Source organism: Pimephales promelas, chromosome 22 (genome assembly GCF_988280905.1).
Source record: "Pimephales promelas chromosome 22, fPimPro1.hap1.1, whole genome shotgun sequence".
Lineage (NCBI taxonomy): Eukaryota > Metazoa > Chordata > Actinopteri > Cypriniformes > Leuciscidae > Pimephales > Pimephales promelas.
Genome location: NC_142790.1, coordinates 6,447,520 through 6,465,455, shown reverse-complemented (window position 1 = coordinate 6,465,455; position 17,936 = coordinate 6,447,520). Strand labels below are relative to the sequence as shown.

At 39.7% G+C, this 17,936-nt stretch overlaps 1 protein-coding gene and 1 long non-coding RNA gene across 3 annotated transcripts in view; one reads left to right on the top strand and one right to left on the bottom strand.

Annotated features, from left to right (window-relative positions):
* LOC120475793 (NXPE family member 3-like) overlaps positions 1-11,946 on the bottom strand; it is a 32,712-nt gene extending 20,766 nt beyond the window's left edge. The window contains exons 1-2 of the mRNA XM_089125724.1: positions 11,930-11,946; positions 1,085-1,459 (exon numbers count right to left, since the gene is read on the bottom strand). Of these exons, the coding sequence (XP_088981850.1) occupies positions 1,085-1,459; positions 11,930-11,932 (378 nt within the window). The 5' untranslated portion in view covers positions 11,933-11,946. The remainder of the gene's footprint in view (positions 1-1,084; positions 1,460-11,929) is intronic.
* Positions 9,424-11,736, top strand: LOC120475794 (uncharacterized). 2 transcript variants are annotated; one of them, XR_016149260.1, is made up of 3 exons: positions 9,424-9,665; positions 9,739-9,868; positions 9,949-11,736. It is a non-coding gene; the product is annotated as an uncharacterized LOC120475794 (long non-coding RNA). The 2 variants fall into 2 exon arrangements; XR_005622020.2 differs by having other exon boundaries at positions 9,424-9,868.
* Positions 11,947-17,936: the final 5,990 nt, after the last annotated feature.

The window sequence follows — 17,936 nt, the reverse complement described above, 5'->3', positions numbered from 1 at the left end:
ATACACATTTTGATAACATTTATTAATTATTTATTTTTACGTCTATACAATTTAACATTTTAGTGTTTGAACATCGATAATTATTGTTATAATCAATATTATTTAATACTTTTAAACGATGTGTAATTGTGTAAAAGTACAACTTTTGCTCCAAAATGTTATTTTTGTGAATGAAAACTTTTTAAAACAGATGTTTTATTTAAAAATGGAGTAATTTACTAAATAACGTGTAAAGGAAAAGACCTGTACTATGTTTTAATGATATAAATTGACTAAATGGTTTTAAACAATGAGTGTAAAAGGACCATTGTTTAATAAATAATAAAAAACATAACCTATATCTGTTTTCTGTCATCATTAAAGTTTGAAAATGTATTGTTTTTCCATCATTTTGAACATTTTTACATTGAACAAGACAGGTGTAACAGGTGTACAGTCTGGTACCGGATCAGATGGGGTTCCGTATCGTGGGAAAATTTTCCCACGATCACGTGACCAGTCCAGAAGAGGTGGTGGTGGTGAGGGGTGTTGGTGGGTGGTAAGAGGAGGGGAGACCGTGGGAATTTCCCACGGTCACACGGTCAGACCGGAAGTGAGCGGGAGGGGTAAAAAAGGGGCGGGGCTTATTTTTATGGGGGGCAATAAATCACTCAAAGTGACACTTGCCGCCCTTCATTCTCTCTCCAGCTTGCATGAACAGTGCTGCTGCCTGATATTGTTAGTCCAAGCCTCCTTCTCGATTAGTAGGAAATGCGGTGGTTAATTTTTTTTGACTGTGACCAGTAACGTTATGCTTTTGCCTCTATTTTGGATGCCTTGTTGTTTCTTGCGTTTCACCTGTATGTCTTGAATATAGCCTTCGAACGCATATTGCAGCCCCTTTTGCCTACTTCTATCGGACACTTTATTTGCTGCTTTATAAAGTTTGATAACATTTTAGCAGGAGGCTGTTACATCGTAAGCCATGCAGAGCACAGATGAAGTTTGACAGATGTAGCAACAGTAACTAAGGGGGGGGCGGGGCTTAGCCAAAGGTGTATTTCTATGTAAAAATGTATTATAAAATAATGTAAAACAAACACACCTTCAGCTTTGAATTGAACAGCTTTGCTTGGAAAAAATCTCCTCCATTTCTTTTCAGGTTCTTGTTGTGGTCTCTGGCTGTGATGGTAACAGAGATCTTTTCTCCCACTTTGTAACTCTCCTTGAGTCCCACAATAGAGAATGTTGAGTGGACTGGGCTTGTGCTCTGATCCAGCCGAGTGATTTCCTGATCTGGACTGGGCCAGTCCAGAGTCCTCTGTAGCCGTTCCCACTCCTCTTCACTGATTCCCATGTCATGAAAGGAAATTACAGATGAGGAATTTCTTTTAATCTGTTTTCCTTTCACAGGTTTAGGAATGGGGGGCTGGATTTGGGCTGGATTTCCTGGACCACTCTCCAGGTATGTCCATAAAGTCTGAAAGATGACCAGGAAGAAAATTACATTTAAATGTTAGTGTTGTATCACAAACCAACAGTGGGGTAAAGTTACTTCTAAGCAATACATTATAATATTAATTGTTACTTAGTTAGTTTTATGGAAAGAAATGTGTTAAGTTACTTTTTCTCACCTGGCTGATTCAACACATTTTTGCTCTCAAGAACAGCCAATATGACAATATTATATTTTGAGTCCTAAAGCTATGCCATCAAAATCTCTTGTTGTTACAGGTTATATCTACTGTACAACTCTTTAATGGATATTGATTTTTTTTTATTAAAAACTTTCAAAATTCAGTAGTTTAAAAAAAATCTTTAAGCAAATTAAACTTAAACATGATATGCATTAATTACAAAAAAAACTCAAAATTGGTATGTAAATATTTATGTCTTAAAAGTAATGCATTACTTTAGTTGTTATATCAAAAAGAAAACAATCTGATTATAATACATGTCACTTGTAATGCGTTACCCCCAACACTGCAAAGCAGTTTCCTCAGTGGCGGCCAGTAAAGAAGGTATTGAGGTTAGTCTTTTCTGTTGCGCTGAGAATATCCCGGTGTCAGTGCCTCTGAGTTACAAATTTCTGTGTAGCTTTCCATGTATTTTGTCTTAGGTCTCCTCAAGTTCATTTTTAGAGATAGCAAAGTGCCCCTGTGAAATCTGGATCTAAGCTTATGATTTGCTTTGTGGTTGATTGGTTTGGTTGTCAAACCATTGAGCTTTGATCAAGAATCAAGAAATCTTTGAAAACATTTCCCTGTTCCAGTGTTGGTGTAGTTACAGTGTTTGGCCTTTGTAGAGCAGTGTTGTGCTGCTAATATATATATTTTTTTTATAATTTTATTGTAGAGTATGGTTGTTGGGATGTAGTATTTGCATAATGGGCCCAAAGTTGGCAAGATTAGGGGCATCAAATATCTGAAAGATATTGCTTCAATTATTTAAATGTTTTCCAAGCCAGAATAAAATATGTTTTGATATCCCCTTCCTTAAACGGCACGTTTGTGTCATAACTTTCCCGAGTTCACTTGGACATGGCTGTGGTTACAAGAGGTAAAATGATATAAATACTGTTTGTTTTCTCACACAAACCGCTCGTTTCGTGTCTTAGGCCATCAATGTGTACTTACATTTACGAGTCATTAAATCATGTTTAATTTGGACTTCTCTGTGCATGCTCTTTGAGGTTAACCCCATAGACCTCCATTATATGACAGACAAGAATGGTTTGACCTAAAAATGTCAAAATTGAAAATACTGTGGAAACAAAGGCACCTACATCTTAGATGCCCTTGAGGTAAGCTGAAACATATCAAAAATTAAAGGAGCTGTATGTAAGATTGTGGCCAAAACTGGAACTGCAATCAGTTTCAAAGTACTGTAGAGCGGTGTATCCCCTCCCCCTCCCCCCTGACTCGAGGTTGCCAGGCTGCAGGGATCCAACATTTTTTTTTATCCCACATGTTTGTAGCTGCAGCTGTGGTAACTAGAGCAGAGCTAGCAACCCGGATACTGCAACACTACTGACTCCGTGATTGGTAGATCGGTGGAGGGTTGAGCATCAGACCAAAACACAACATGACAGTTGAGGGCTGCAACTTCTCTTTTTAAATGACAATATCCTGGCCGGACTACTGTTGTCAGTGATAAGTATTTGAAATTAACATGATTTCTTAATGTCTATTGGCCATTTTATCATTATTTTAAATACATTTCTTACATACAGCTCCTTTAATTTCAAAGTGAACCATCCCTTTAATACGTTAAAATTTACTGATGTTTAAAACGTTTAAAAAAAAAAAACAAACGAAAAAAAAAATCTGAAATAAAGTTTAAATAACATTTTCAAAATGTTTGATGGGATTTTCCTTTTAACGTTTACATTAACCAAGAATGCTCAATTTTACATTCATTAAAGTTCAATTTGGTTTTAGTAGTTCAATTTCAGGTTTTAGTTCAATGTCAGGTTTTGGTTCAAAATATGTTTATATTTTTATTCAAAGATCAACAGTCTGTCATTAGTCTGTAGTCTGCCACAATAAAATAAAATAAAAATAAAACATTAAAATAATGGACTCAAATGTCAAAAAAGTGTACTGTTGTAACAGTGAACAGGCTAAATCAGACCTTTCAGGCTAAAGCCTTATACCAAAATTATTATGAGATAATATACATATATATACACACACACACACATATATATATATATGCATAATCTCCACCAGAGGACACTCCCCCATCTCTTTTGTTATCCATGAACAACATTTTCCATTACACATTAGCAGTTTCTCAATATGCGTTCTTGTCTGTACTTGTGTTCTCGTGGACTTGTGAAAAGTCAGTCACTGCTCAAGTACTGTTCCAATTCAAAGTTTACATCTAGCCATGTCCACTTCAAATCCCCAGATGTGGTTTTGATCTGCCCCGTTTACAGAGGATGCAGAGAGGTGACTTGTGTGGACTTGAGATAGCCAGGTATCCCAGAATGCACCTTGCACCAACCAGCAAGTGTCAAAAGGAGAGGAGAAACTGAAGCACACTAACTCCCCCTCCGTTTCCCCAAAGCCTGTCGGTTTCCCCTCATACGCTGATATTAGAGTAAAACATTCTCTATGGTATTTTTTTGAAAGACACATTGTCTCTTTCTCTCTTATATGTAGGCTAGTTATAAACTCTTTAAACTTTTAATGATTAGTGCTATATTTTTAAAGTTTGTGGGAAAGAATTGTGTAAAAAAAAAAAAAAAATCCCTCATTTTGGGGATGGAATCCGGGAAATCTCCCTTATTTTCAATGTTCAACTATTTTTCCAGTCATGAATTTTGTCATTGAGGATTTTTGAAAAATTGTGCAAAAATCTCGTCTCGTCTCGTTTTCGTGAACCCAATCTCGTGTTCGGTCTCGTCTCGTGGGATAAACGTCTCGTTACACCCATTATCTTCACTATATGAACAATAAAATAAAATGACAACCCTGTCTCTGTTTGATAAATGTCAATAAAAATCAATGTTCATATTTTTAAAGTGAAAACAAAAAGATCATGTTCACTTTGTTAATATATGCAGTGAAGAGAATCGTGTTGCCTGAACCACATGGCCATTAGGCTAATATGTAGATGTTTTTTAAATGAAAAGAGGGAGTGGTGTTTTATAACACATCTTGTTTTATTTTTGACGAAAAGAGGCAGAGTTGTAGCATATTTCGTTTTATTGTTGCCTAAAATATATATAAAGAGATAACTGGAGTAGCCAGAGCGTGCTGAGTGACGCGATCAAGAACACTGTGTTCCATTTGCAGAAGAACCGGACTTGCGTCCTCGGGAGTTCTCTAAGCAGTGGACTTCGTGAAGTGAACGAGGGAAGTTTATATGGACAGACACTCATTCCCTCGATTTAGACTGAGGGAGCGAGTCTACTTCATATGTACACTTCAGGCATCTATATCCCCTCAATGCATTATGATTGTGACGTAACCACAGATCGTCTAATCACCACCACAACAAACACTCTATGATATTAATTAATTATAATTTATTTATTTATTTTAAAATAACCCAAACACACCTATATACTGCATTAAACAAATTTGTAAAGGGGAAAAAAGTAAATAATAAATCAACTCATAGCTGATTCAAGGGCTTAGGACATTCCAGTTCAGCTCTTTGCGGTTTCCGCCAGTAGTGGGCACTCGTGCAACGTAAGCAATGACGTACATTTTTTACCAGATTACATTTTTTGAATCCATTCAGCCGATCTCCGGTTCTGGTGGTACCACTTTTAGCATAGCTTAGCATACATCATTGAAGTGCACAAGACAATTTCTCCCCCCCCAAAAAAAAAAAAAAATTACCAAAGTGTTTTGATATTTTTGCTATTTAAAACTTGACTCTTTTTTTTTTCCTTTATTTATTTATCAGGGACAATGCACAAAATACATTAGTCTTGCGAAGAGATGCTTTGTGCCAGAGTTAGCCGAAGCTAATTTTCATCCGCAGTCCCCGGGTGTCACGGGGCTGGTCAAGGAAGACAAGGAGGAAGATAGAATTAACACTAATTTTAATAAATGAAACTCAGGAACAGGCAGACAGGTAGACAGCGTGTAAAACACAAACAATACCGGACAAGGGAGTGAAGACAGGCAGGAACTTAAATACACAGTGACGGTGATTACAAAATGACTATCAGCTGTGCGGGAGGTGATGAGTGTCCATGGCAACAGATGAGGGCGGAGAACTCAGACAAGGGGAACACGTGGTGAATCAAAACACACGGAAAGTCCAAGGGTGGTGACAGATCGCCCCCCTCCGGCAAGGCGCGACCTCGCACCGTAGCAAAATGACGGAGGGGGAGCCGGGGGAGGTTCAGGTGGAGGACGAGATGATGGTGAAACACAGACGAGAGGCTGGAGTGACGGGACGGTGAGGGGACGATGACGATTCCCTGGCGGCCTTGATGGGGGTGGCGCGGTGGCGCAGACCCAGAGCCTCCCAGTACCGACAGCCGATGGCAGAGAAGACGGAGGGAAGAAACCAGATGGCGAGGGGACTGACGGTAGCTGGGGGATGACCGACGGAGACTCGGTGGCAGTATCTCTCGGCGCAGACGGAGAGCCGGTGGACTCAAGCGACGTCACCGGTATAGGAGACTCCGGCGACGTCGCGGCAACGAGCGCTGGAGCCGTAGTCAGAGTGCCCGAGAGCTGAAGTGGAGGTGGAGTGAGGGAGGACAGAGGAGACGCCACAGGGAAGGAGGAGACTGCTGAAGCCAAAGGGGTGGAGGGATCACGTGTAACATACTGACCGCAAGTCCGTGGCGCAGGCAGAATGACGACTGACCAAGGGGGAGCCGGCAGGACGAGGGAACCCGCTGTAGCCGATGTTTCGAGGGTCTCAGGCGGAGGCGCAGGTGGGAGGAGCCAAGACGGAGCCGGCAGGTCGACTGGCCGAGATGGAGTGCAGAGGACCGAGGCTGGAGGCGAAGCCGTGGGATCCTCGAACACAGGCGCTGCGGATGGTGGGCTGACCTGCCGCTCGACGTCGGGGACTCCCCACGGAGATGGTGCAGGGCTGCGCACATCCAGCAGCGGCGAGGCTGAAGGACTGACTGGGAGCGGTGATGGGATGGAGTGAATCAGACAGACGGCAGGACAGAAGTCATCACAGACGGTTAAAAATATGAAATAGATGCAGATGACAGGTGGGATAGGGCGGGAACGATATCCAGTGTCCTGGGTTTCATCAGCCAGTCCTCCAGTTCCAGGAAATTAGTCCCCTCGTCCGCAGATGTTGTGGGCTCACACCCCTGGTCAGACTCCTGTTGGAGCTCCTCCTCCGGGGCGAGGGTCAACTCTGTCCTCTTAGTCTCGGGCACTGGTTGACGCGTCGCGGCGGGTGGTAGCTCTCCGTCTGCGGGGGGCACGCACGAGATCTCCGCGGTCGAGGGTGATAATTCCGGCTCTGGGTCTGGCAGTGTTCTGGATCGGGCTTCGACGCTCTCCAGACACCAGGAAACGGCCTCCTTCCAGTCCAGGTTAGAGATGTCTGGGAGGTCGAAGTGCTGGTGGAAGGTGGCCCCGATCCAGAACAGGGTCTTCAGGGTTTCGTCATCGAGGGGGCTGGAGAGTGCAAGTGAAAAAAAGTCAATAAAGTCAATAAACAAATCAATATTCATCTTGAATTTCGGTCCGGTATTCTGTCACGGGGCTGGTCAAGGAAGACGAGGAGGAAGATAGAAGCTAATAGAACACTAATTTTAATAAATGAAACTCAGGAACAGGTAGACTGCGTGTAAAACACAAACAATACCGGACAAGGGAGTGAAGACAGGCAGGAACTTAAATACACAGTGACGGTGATTACAAAATGACAATCAGCTGTGCGGGAGGTGATGAGTGTCCATGGCAACAGATGAGGGCGGAGAACTCAGACGAGGGGAACACGTGGTGAATCAAAACACACGGATAGTCCAAGGGTGGTGACACCTGGCAGGTGCACACAATTTAAGACATTAGAACATTGCAAAACAACTACCAATAGTAATATCAGCTACACATATTAGTCTATGAAAATCATATAAAAACAATCAGATACAAAATGAGAGAACATATTCAAAAGACCATCTCTACTCATAATGTATACATTAAACGCACTGATGCTGACACAGCTGGTTCTCAAGAATGTATTTCTTTAAGTTTTTAGAAAAATGGTTCACATCTACAGACAGCTTTAGACTGTTGGGGAGTTGATTCCATTGTTTTATAGTTTTAAATGAATAAGCTGTCTGTGCAAAGGCGGAGGATCTTTTCGGGATAGCCACGTTTTTATGAACCGTTGATCGAGAAGTTCGATTTGTTTGTTCCGAATAAAGTTTTATGAAATGTTTCATTAAGGGTGGAGCGAGGTTATTAACAATTTTAAAAACAGTTCTTAAATTTGTAAATAAAATTAGGGAATCAAAACTTAATACTTTATATTTACGTAAAATGTTGCAATGATGATAGTGCTGGGTTTTTTCTGTCAAGCACCTTTAATGCCTGATTATAGACTGATCTAAGTGGTTTAATTGTGGTTTCGTTGGCCTGAGACCAACAGGACAAACAATATGTGATGTGTGAGGAAATCATAGCATTAAAATATATGAAAGCTGCCTCAATTGTCAAACGATTCCTAATGTGTTTAAAAATAGAAATATTATATTTAATAGAGTTAGTCATTCTTTTAATATGTCTTTTAAAACTTAACGTTTGATCTAGATGGACACCTAAATATTTAATCTCTGTCACAATGGTAATTTGTTGCCCATTAAAGGATTAGTTCACTTTTGAAAAAACTTTTGCTGATAATTTACTCACTCCCATGTCATCCAAGATGTCCATGTCTTTCTTTCCTCAGTCGAAAAGAAATTTAGGTTTTTGATGAAAACATTCCAGGATTTTTCTCCATATAATGGACTTCAATGTGAACCGGATGGTTCAAGGTCCAAAAGACAGTTAATAACTATTTCAGATGCAGCTTCAAATGTCTTTAAACGATATCAGACGATGAATAAGGGTCTTATCATGCGAAACGATCGGTATTTCAAAGCTTATTCCAAAAATGTAACTTTTCTAAGGACAAATGCTAGCCTAGCTCTATTCTGTGAGGCGCGTTTGTAACGTCACGTAATACGTAATTACGTTCAAAAGGTCACGGGCGACGTAGCCGGAAGTACAGAATCAAAATCGTCCGACATCGTTGTTTTACCTTTTAATTCCTTTTTTGTAAACGGCGTTTGAGTTAGTTTTCACGTTCAACCTATGCGTTCAACTTGTAAACACTCTGACTTTGTACTTCTGGCTACGTCGCCCGTGACCTTTTGAACGTAATTACGTAATTAAATACACTGGGAAAGATGCTCTCTTCAATTGATTTATTCACGATATACGTAATAACTGGTGTAAAAATCTCCCTATGTTTTTTAATTAAAGAGCTATCAATTCCCCAAAAGTCTTTAGCTTTTGAATTTGATAGGGATTGTATTATTTTATCTGTTTTAAAACCATCGAATGCTTTTAAAATATAAAGCTTCATGATCACTGACAGGTGGCTGAGGTAAACAAGGATGATGCAGTCCAGAGGCATGCTGAATAATTTCATTCACTGAGTCAATAAAATAATCATTAAAATGGTTTGAAACTGTTTGTCCATCCTTGTGGAATTCATCATTTATTTTCTATAGTTCTATATTTATATATAACTTCTATATAGTTACATCGTGCACTAAGACAGACGGAAAATGTAAAGTTGCGATTTTCTAGGCTGATATGACTAGGTACTATACTCTCATTCCTGTGTAATAATCAAGAAACTTTACTGCCGTGCCATGAGTGCAGCAAGCGCGATGACTACACAAACTTACGCCCGTTAAGTCCTGGTCACGTTGGAAGCGGGGCACTATTTTCAGGCGCTGCGTCAACCTTACGCCTGCTGCACTCATAGTACGATAGTGAAGTTTCCTGATTATTACGCAGGAATGAGAGTATAGTTCATATCAGCCTAGAAATCGCAACTTTACATTTTCCGTTTGTCTTAGTGCACGATGTAATTATAGAAGAGTCAAGTTTTAAATAGTAAAAACCACCAAAAAACTGCGACCGCGTTCTAGCACGTCATTATTTTTGCGACTGTCTGGTGCTCTGGCTGAGGTAAGTGTGACGGCTGTTTTTTTTTTTTAGGCTCGAGCCTAACGAACATTAGATTGAGTGTTACTCTTGTCAGGTTCTGGGCTGTTTGCAGAAAAGCACTCGTTGTGCTGAGGGTTGCATGCCTGGCAACACGCGCTGGTTGCCGACCGTTTCGGGTATGAATTACATTCAGCATCGGGGGTGTATTGCTGCTTGACTTCCTGGTAGGTCTCTCTCTCTGGCCCTTTCGGCTGTATTTAATTAATGAGCGTATAGTTATTATTATGGGGTTTGTGTATTCCAGCTTATCATGACTGTTCATCTCTTGCCGACTGGACGAGTGGCGCGATCTCCGCATGTTTGGTATGTGCCAGCAATTGTACAATAGTAAATTAATGCTATGCATATTTTAGCTCATAGTCAGGCTTTTGCAGATGACTTGATCTGCTGTTTTAAGGGCACTTGAAGACTACACTTACCGGCTCTAGGATTTGTCGTCGCTGCTGTTTTGTTCCCATTACAATTTTATTTTTTTTTTTGTGTTCTTTTCCTTATCAACATGCTTCAGTGCAGTTGCTCACATCTGAGCACGCTGCCGCACTGCTGATGTTTTATTTTGTTTTTGTTTGAGTTATTTGGCTGTATTAGTTGGGTGTGTGTAATTAATTGTTTAGTTTACCCAAAAAAAACACAGAATGTAAATTATACTGAAACTGTTTCAGTATAATTTACATTCTGTGTTTTTTTGGGGTTGTTTTATTATTTGTGATTTTGTTGATGTATCGTTTTGTAATTGATGTTTTGTTTCTTTATTTTTGGGTGCTAGTTTTTGTGCTTTGCTTGTATTGTGAATAATGTTTATTTTTCTTTGCTCACTGTGAGTTATCCCTGACTGGTTCCAAGGAAAAGAGGGATTGTGAGTGGTAACCGGCCTAGGGAGACTGTTCCTGTGGGCCCGTAGCGATCCATTCACAATCACTGACACTGATGAGTGCAGGTTTGAGTGGATTGTGGAGTGTTTTGTCTAGTTGCGCATAGTATTGTATGTCTCGTATGTGGTGTCCTGTACATTGGGTACCCATGAGTATGATTGTTTGATTTATTTTGTTGATTTATTTTTGTAATTCTTTATTTCTTGTGTTTCAGGCACGGTGAGCCCGGTGCAGGAGGGCTAGTTGTCCAATTTTGGTGACGGGTCCTGATGAGACACAGTGTGTGGTCTGCAATCCACAGTGATTGGTCTTAGTTGACGTGATTAAGTGTGAAGTGTGGTGCACGTGTGGGTGCTCCTTTACTATCGCTAAGACTAGCGACGTCTGGCACTAGCTCATCCTGCTTCTGGTGATCACGAGCCATGTGAGCTGTTATTGTGTGATGTTCTAAGTTAAGCTAACTGACTGGCACACCAGCATTTTTATCTTTGTCTAAATAAAGAATCTTTTTGTATTTTTCTATATCCACGTCTCAGAGTCTTTATATAAGGGAGACACCGAACCTGTGTGTCTTTAATAGGACCCTTTCCCTGGCTTAGCGACCAGGGTGGCATAGTCGATTTTTCTTTCTGTTTCTCTCTCTCTCTTGTACTGCCCGCCACATAAGCTATGCTAAAAGTGGTACCGCAAGAACCGGAGATCAGCTGAATGGATTCAAAAAAGGTTAAACTCAACAGTTTAACTCTGGGGGAGTTGTAAAATGATCATATTTCGAAAAAAAAAAAAAAGTCGAGTATCCCTTTAAAGCAAGTACTTTTAAGTTGTAAAAAATGTCTGCAAAGCAAGCTATGTTTGCAAAAAAGAACACGGTTTAAAATTAAATAACACGGTTGGTTTAAATCTCTTATTTTTTCTTAAATAATAACAGAGTTGAAAAGTAATAACATTAGAATACAAATACACTTGCTGAGAATCCCTAGTCTATTATTTATTGATTATTTACTTTGATATATTTTTATGTCATTTCTTTATGTTCTTTATCTTGTGTTATGATGCCTGACTGTTTTCCGATTAAGACATTTCATATTTTGTACAGGATCATTTATGGTTGTTCATACAGTATTGTTTAAAATAAATGAATAAATCAAATTGTGCTTTCATGTTTAGTGATGTCTTTGTATTTTCCCCCGAAAACCTATGCACCTTGTGTGGTCAGTGTCGGTCACAGCACCTTTTAATTGCGGTTTTCATGCAGCAATTATTTATTTACAAATTTAACACTGCATAAGAGGGTATAAACATTACATAGATTTTACATACACACACACATATATACACATAAACTTAACTTACCATACAGGTGGATGTCCAAAGACCAGCCAGGTCTCATTGTTAATACGTAGGTATTTTACGTTTTTGCAAAGGTAGAAAACGTACTTTTTAGTACGTTTGGATAGATGCTGAAACGTATAATATAGACGTATCTGCAACATTTAAACGTAACATTTTTACGTTTTTACAGCTACAAAACGTAAACTATTTACGTATATTCTATATCATAAAGATATCTGTATAATTTCCCTTTTTACCATTTTCAAATGAACTAAACTAACCAACCAATCTTTTACGGCAGTGATATCAAACGTTCATTGGTCACAGTTTACGACATGAGTGTCACAGTCATTCATGTCGCAAACTGTGACGAAGCAGGGAAGAGCCAATGAACGTTTGATATCACTGCCGTAAAAGATGACGTATCGCTTCTCGAGGGTGCAATTTTTGAATTTGAATTCATCACCAGCGCGGGATTTGACATGTACGGTCGCTGCTGAGAATGGAGAGATCACGACTGGATAAGAGGCTGAATTAGGAGACAAACTTGCATTTCTTGCAAACAACTATGGATTCTAAAGATTTGGATTACATCAAACTAATAAAATTGATGTCTTTTGTGAATTTTTGTCGTTTTATAGGAGAAAACGCTTTATGTGTCTCAAGGTAAATAAACTATTACAAAATGGTTGAACGAGTAACGTTAAATAATGTATTTTTAAGGTTTTATAGTGTATTGTTTAACACCATGCAGGCGAAACGAGCAAAATGTTAATATTTATGAGTATTATATCAATAAATGTGACTGAAAACTTCATTAATAAGACAGTGGAATGCAATAGAGTCAAAACATAATGCTACGATATTGTGATATGTACAATGTGTACGTCGGTGGATTTGTTCATACGTAAATAAATGACGTTTTTGTGCTGTCAATATGTAAATATTTTACGTTTTAGTACTGTAAATACGTCAGTATTATACGTTTCTGCGCATATAAAACGTAATTATATATACGTATGATAGAACGACACTTTACGTACAAATACATACGTATTCTCATGAGATCACGTTGGCCATGTTCATATAACCAGAGGGTGACGCTGCCAATAACGCAAAAGCTGTCACAAGGAACCGGCAAAATTAATGAGTTTGAATGTTTCAAATATAGTAAGGCCAAGACAGTTTAATTGTTTATTGGTGTCTGGTCGGCTGCAATAGTGACCGCAGTAGTTAATACGCCTATAGAGAGAAATGCACATTTCATATGGATTATATAAGCAGAGAGTTGTCGGTTTCTTTTCGTTTTGAATTGTTTCGTTTAAAATGAGAAATTTTTAAGCTGAGAAGAGCTCCAGTTTACGAGCAATGCAATCTTGCCGGCGCCTCCATATCCTGATTATATTGTCTGCTATATTTGCTTCTTATGTATTAAATCCAGGCAATTAATTGATAAAACGTTGATTAAAAATAAGATACAAATGATACATAACGAAATTCAATTTTTATAAAAGCTTTCTACAAAACAAAACTTAACGAAGGGGTCAAAAATCATGCCTGTCCCACATGTCTACCGATATTGCTTTGCCAAAACACATGTGGGAGATGGATGAAAATAACAAAAAAATAAATAAAAAGGACTTAAATAAGCCTATTAATGGCATTTTTGTGTCATGCTCTTAACGAACTATGTTTTTCCTCTTTCCATATTGTGAATAATAAATGTGTATTATTTTAATTTGCTTGTTACACAACTGATTATAATAACTATTTACTTCAGCACCCTCGTATACTAAACTGCATGTTTGTGTGCTGGAGGCAGTGTTGTGCACTCGAGACTCGGTCTCGGACTCAGTCTCGAGACCTTATTTTAATGGACTCGGTCTTGTCATGGACTCGTGTGCATTTTGACTCGGAATTGACTCGTACTGGAACATATTGGGACTCGGACTTATTCCAGAGTCCACTCGAGTCCCATTGAAAATATGTCATGATTTTTACTGTATGTTAATATTTCTTTAAATTGTTTCTTGATTGAAACGTCCAATGATTTCTGACTTTCTTGTGCGCAACTGCGCATGACTTGAGACTATAACGTTCACGGCACGCAAATGCAGCAGGCTCAACTATGTATTGAAAATGTCTGCCTTTAGTTATCATCCATAATTTAGTTTGCATATAAGAGCCACAGAGAATTTGTGTGCAGTAATGTTATGTTAAAGAGCACTTACTGATTGTAATATTTTTAAGTCATAATTGTAATAAAATTACCTTTACGCCACTATGTGACCTTTTTACCATTACAGTGTAGATGATTCCATGGTATATTTGATTTACTGTTTGAGTATGGTGCCAATTTTATTGTTTCCAACAAATATTTCACATATTCTTGAAGATGTCTTTATGTCTGGTTTGAGACCCAACCTTAGGTTATCCAACCTCTCTGGTCTCGGTCTCGACTCGGACTCGACTCTCTTTGGTCTCGGTCACGACTCGGACTCGACTCTCTCTGGTTTCGGTCTCGACTCGGACTTGACTCTCTTTGGTCTCTGTCTCGACTCGGACTCGACTCTCTTTGGTCTCGGTCACGACTCGGACTCGACTCTCTCTGGTTTCGGTCTCGACTCGGACTCGACTCTCTCTGGTTTCGGTCTCGACTCAGACTCGACTCTCTTTGGTCTCGGTCTCGATTCGGACTCGACCCTCTATGGTCTGGGTCTCGACTCGGACTCGAGTGAGCTGGTCTCGACTACAACACTGGCTGGAGGTATGCTATAATGTCGTGGGTACAGTGATGTTAACATTTAAGCTAGCTGGTGAGAGAAAATGGCACTATCAAAGAGTCTAAAGAGGAAAGTTGACAACAAAAATAGCCATACAAAGAATAATGAAAATACACCTATGCATTCCTAGTTTTGTAAATGCAAACCCGGTGTGTCTTTTCTGCAACAACAACCTGATCACCCTAAATGCATCTCTAAAGCACGCATTGTGTTTACCGTGCAATTTATATGCAAAAATTAGTTTTTACATGCATATGATACGCACGAGGTAGGTTTAGTTATGATGTTGGGTTGGTGTGTATTATCAATGCATTTTCATCCCAAGACGTCATATACGACACTTTTGCCAAAGCGTCGACATCCAACGCACATGGCACCCTTAACCTACCGGTTATGGTAGGTTTAGGTCTGGGTTAGGGTTAGAGTTAGACCACTAGGAGGCGCCTTCTGCCCGATATATATCTGCGTCTCATTTGATGCTAAAGGGTGCCGTGTGCGTTGGATGTCTATGCTTTGGCTAAAGCGTTGTATATGATGCCTTGGGATGAGAACGGGCTTCTATTATACATTTGGTAGGATTAGTGGTGTGGGGTGCGTGTGTATTAAACGCAATAAAGTGCGTAGGAAATGCATGTGAAAAAACTGCTTATCATATGCACGTAAAAACTTATTTTCACGGTTACAGGAGAACTCCGGCGCAAAATGAACCTTTGGTCTAATTACACATTTTTTACCAACCGTTATCTCAGATTTGTTTTCATGATTAAAATAAATAAAAATCGCTTGTTATTACCACTAACAAGGCTCAAAATAGCCCCACACTAACACGATAGCATAATAAGGCTCCCTACATTCAAAGCGAAGCATTGAGAAAGTTGTCAGTGTCCATACAGTTTAATAAGAAGATATTTTATACACACAGTCAACTTCGCAAATACAGGAAGAAGCCTTCTTTGAAAAATAGTCTCTACCAGTCGATCTACGAAAGCCAATCCAAGTGCGCTGAACTGTGCAGAATCTCATATGGTCCATTGTTTCCGGAAGAAACACAAACACCATTTTCTACTCTTCAATATATACATGGAGCCAACTGTTCGCGCTCACCTTATCACCTTATTCACATCTCACCAGCGCACTTGGATCGGCGTTCGTAGATCGACTGGTAGACTGGTAAGTTGACTGTGTGTATAAAATATCTTCTTATTAAACTGTATGGACACTGACTATGGATGCATATGCTCCATATGCTATGGATGCTTCGGTTTGAATGTAGGGACCCTTATTATGCTACCATGTTAGTGTGGGGCTATTTTGAGCCTTGTTAGTGGTAATAACAAGTGATTTTTATTTGTCATTACTCTATGCCCCATATACTAGCTTTATAGGCTAAACTGTTTTTAGAGATAAAACTATTTACATTCAGCAATCATGAAAACAAATCTCAGATGGACTAGGTAACAATTTGTAATTAGACCAAAGGTTCATTTTGCGCCGGAGTTCTCCTTTAAATTGCACAATAAACACAATGCGTGCTATAGAGACGCATTTAATATAATATTAGACACTTCATGACGGTTATTTTAGAGGTGAGTCTAGCGATCCACAGACTCTTATGAATGTCTTTCCGAACTTTTCAAGTGGCAGCGCAGGCCAGATATTGTTGCTGGCAGGTCAGTTTTGGTTCGCCTGTTGCCGACCCCAACTGTTGCAAATATACCACAAATGTATACACAGAGGGATATTAGATGCGTACCGTGTATTTAATGCGTACCATTAAATCCGTATATTAAATGCGTACCATGTGTAAGCATGAGGTATATGATGGGGTGAGAGGATGGAGAAATGAGAAACAGAGAAATCTGGAATGAAGACCTCCTCACCTGTAGCCTTATTTGCATATGTCTGTTTCTCTCCATCTGACACAATAACATAATAAATAAGAAATCTCTTGGCAAAACTGGTGTAGCGTTCGTGATCCAACAATAATGGGGAAAGCATGATTTCAAAATCTACATGTTACAAAGACAGCCTTTTTCCACCTCAGAAACATTGCTAAGGTTGGAATATGCTACAGTACCTGTTTTGGATGCTGAAAAGTTAATTCATGTATTCATGACCTCTAGAATAGATTACTGTAATTTTTTATTATCTGGTTGTCCTGCATCCTCAATAAACAAGCTATTAGTCCAAAATGCAGCTGCTAGAGTTCTTATTAGGTCAAGAAAATATGGAGAGAATGATCCGCAACCTCATTCTGGACTACTACAGAAGTTTCATTTTGAGTTTCATCAGGAACAGTAACATCTGCCTGACAACTAACTCATCAGCACTCATCTCATTCACCTGTTTCTCATTATCTTGTTTAGTTCACATCATAAATACCTGGTGTTCACACTCACTTATTGCGAAGTCTTGCTGTACTGTGTGTCTGCATTTCTGAGCGGTTTCCCATGTTTTTTTTTTTTTCTGTTTTTAACTTTGGATTGTTCTTAGACTCTGATTATTGCTGCCTGCCCTGACCTCTGCCTGTTTTTTGGATTCCCTCTGTGTATTCTCCATTGTCCTGTCTGCTGATTCTTGACCCTGCCTATACGACTATTCTTGAATAAAGCTGCATTTGGATATTCTTTCTTTCTTTATTCATCTTCATGTCTCGGAGCAGTTCGTAAAATCAACGTCTAGAGAAGTGTATTATTACCAGCTGTAGAAGCTTGGTACCACTCTTCACTCTAGCCATGAACATGATCACCAAATCAGCAGAAGTGGAATGTAGAGGCCCCATGTCTAGATCTGGTAATCGACAGCCACCCATAAGAGCCTTTATGGATGACCTTACCGTGACAGCAGCTTCAGTTTTGGGGTGCAGATGGCTTCTTCAATGCCTTGAGCAAGGATGAGTTTTAAGCCAGCCAAGTCCAGGTCCCTGTTTTTAAAGAAAGGCAAAGGTTCCTCTTTACCTCGGAGGGGTCACAGATTCCTTCAGAAACAGAAAGACCAGTCAAGAGCTTGGGGAAGATCTTTGACTGCTCCCTGAAGGACACAACCGCTCTGCAACAAACCAGAAACGACATGACCAACTGGCTCATGGCCATTCTACCAAGCTGCAGCTTCCCATCAGCAAGCTACAGCTTCCCATTAGCATCTTCCCTTGTCTGAGGAATTCAAGGTCACATGTGCCTGGGAGGTCTTGTACCTAGATTTCTCCCATGCCAAAGTCTCCTCAGACACTATCTGCGTTAAGACGA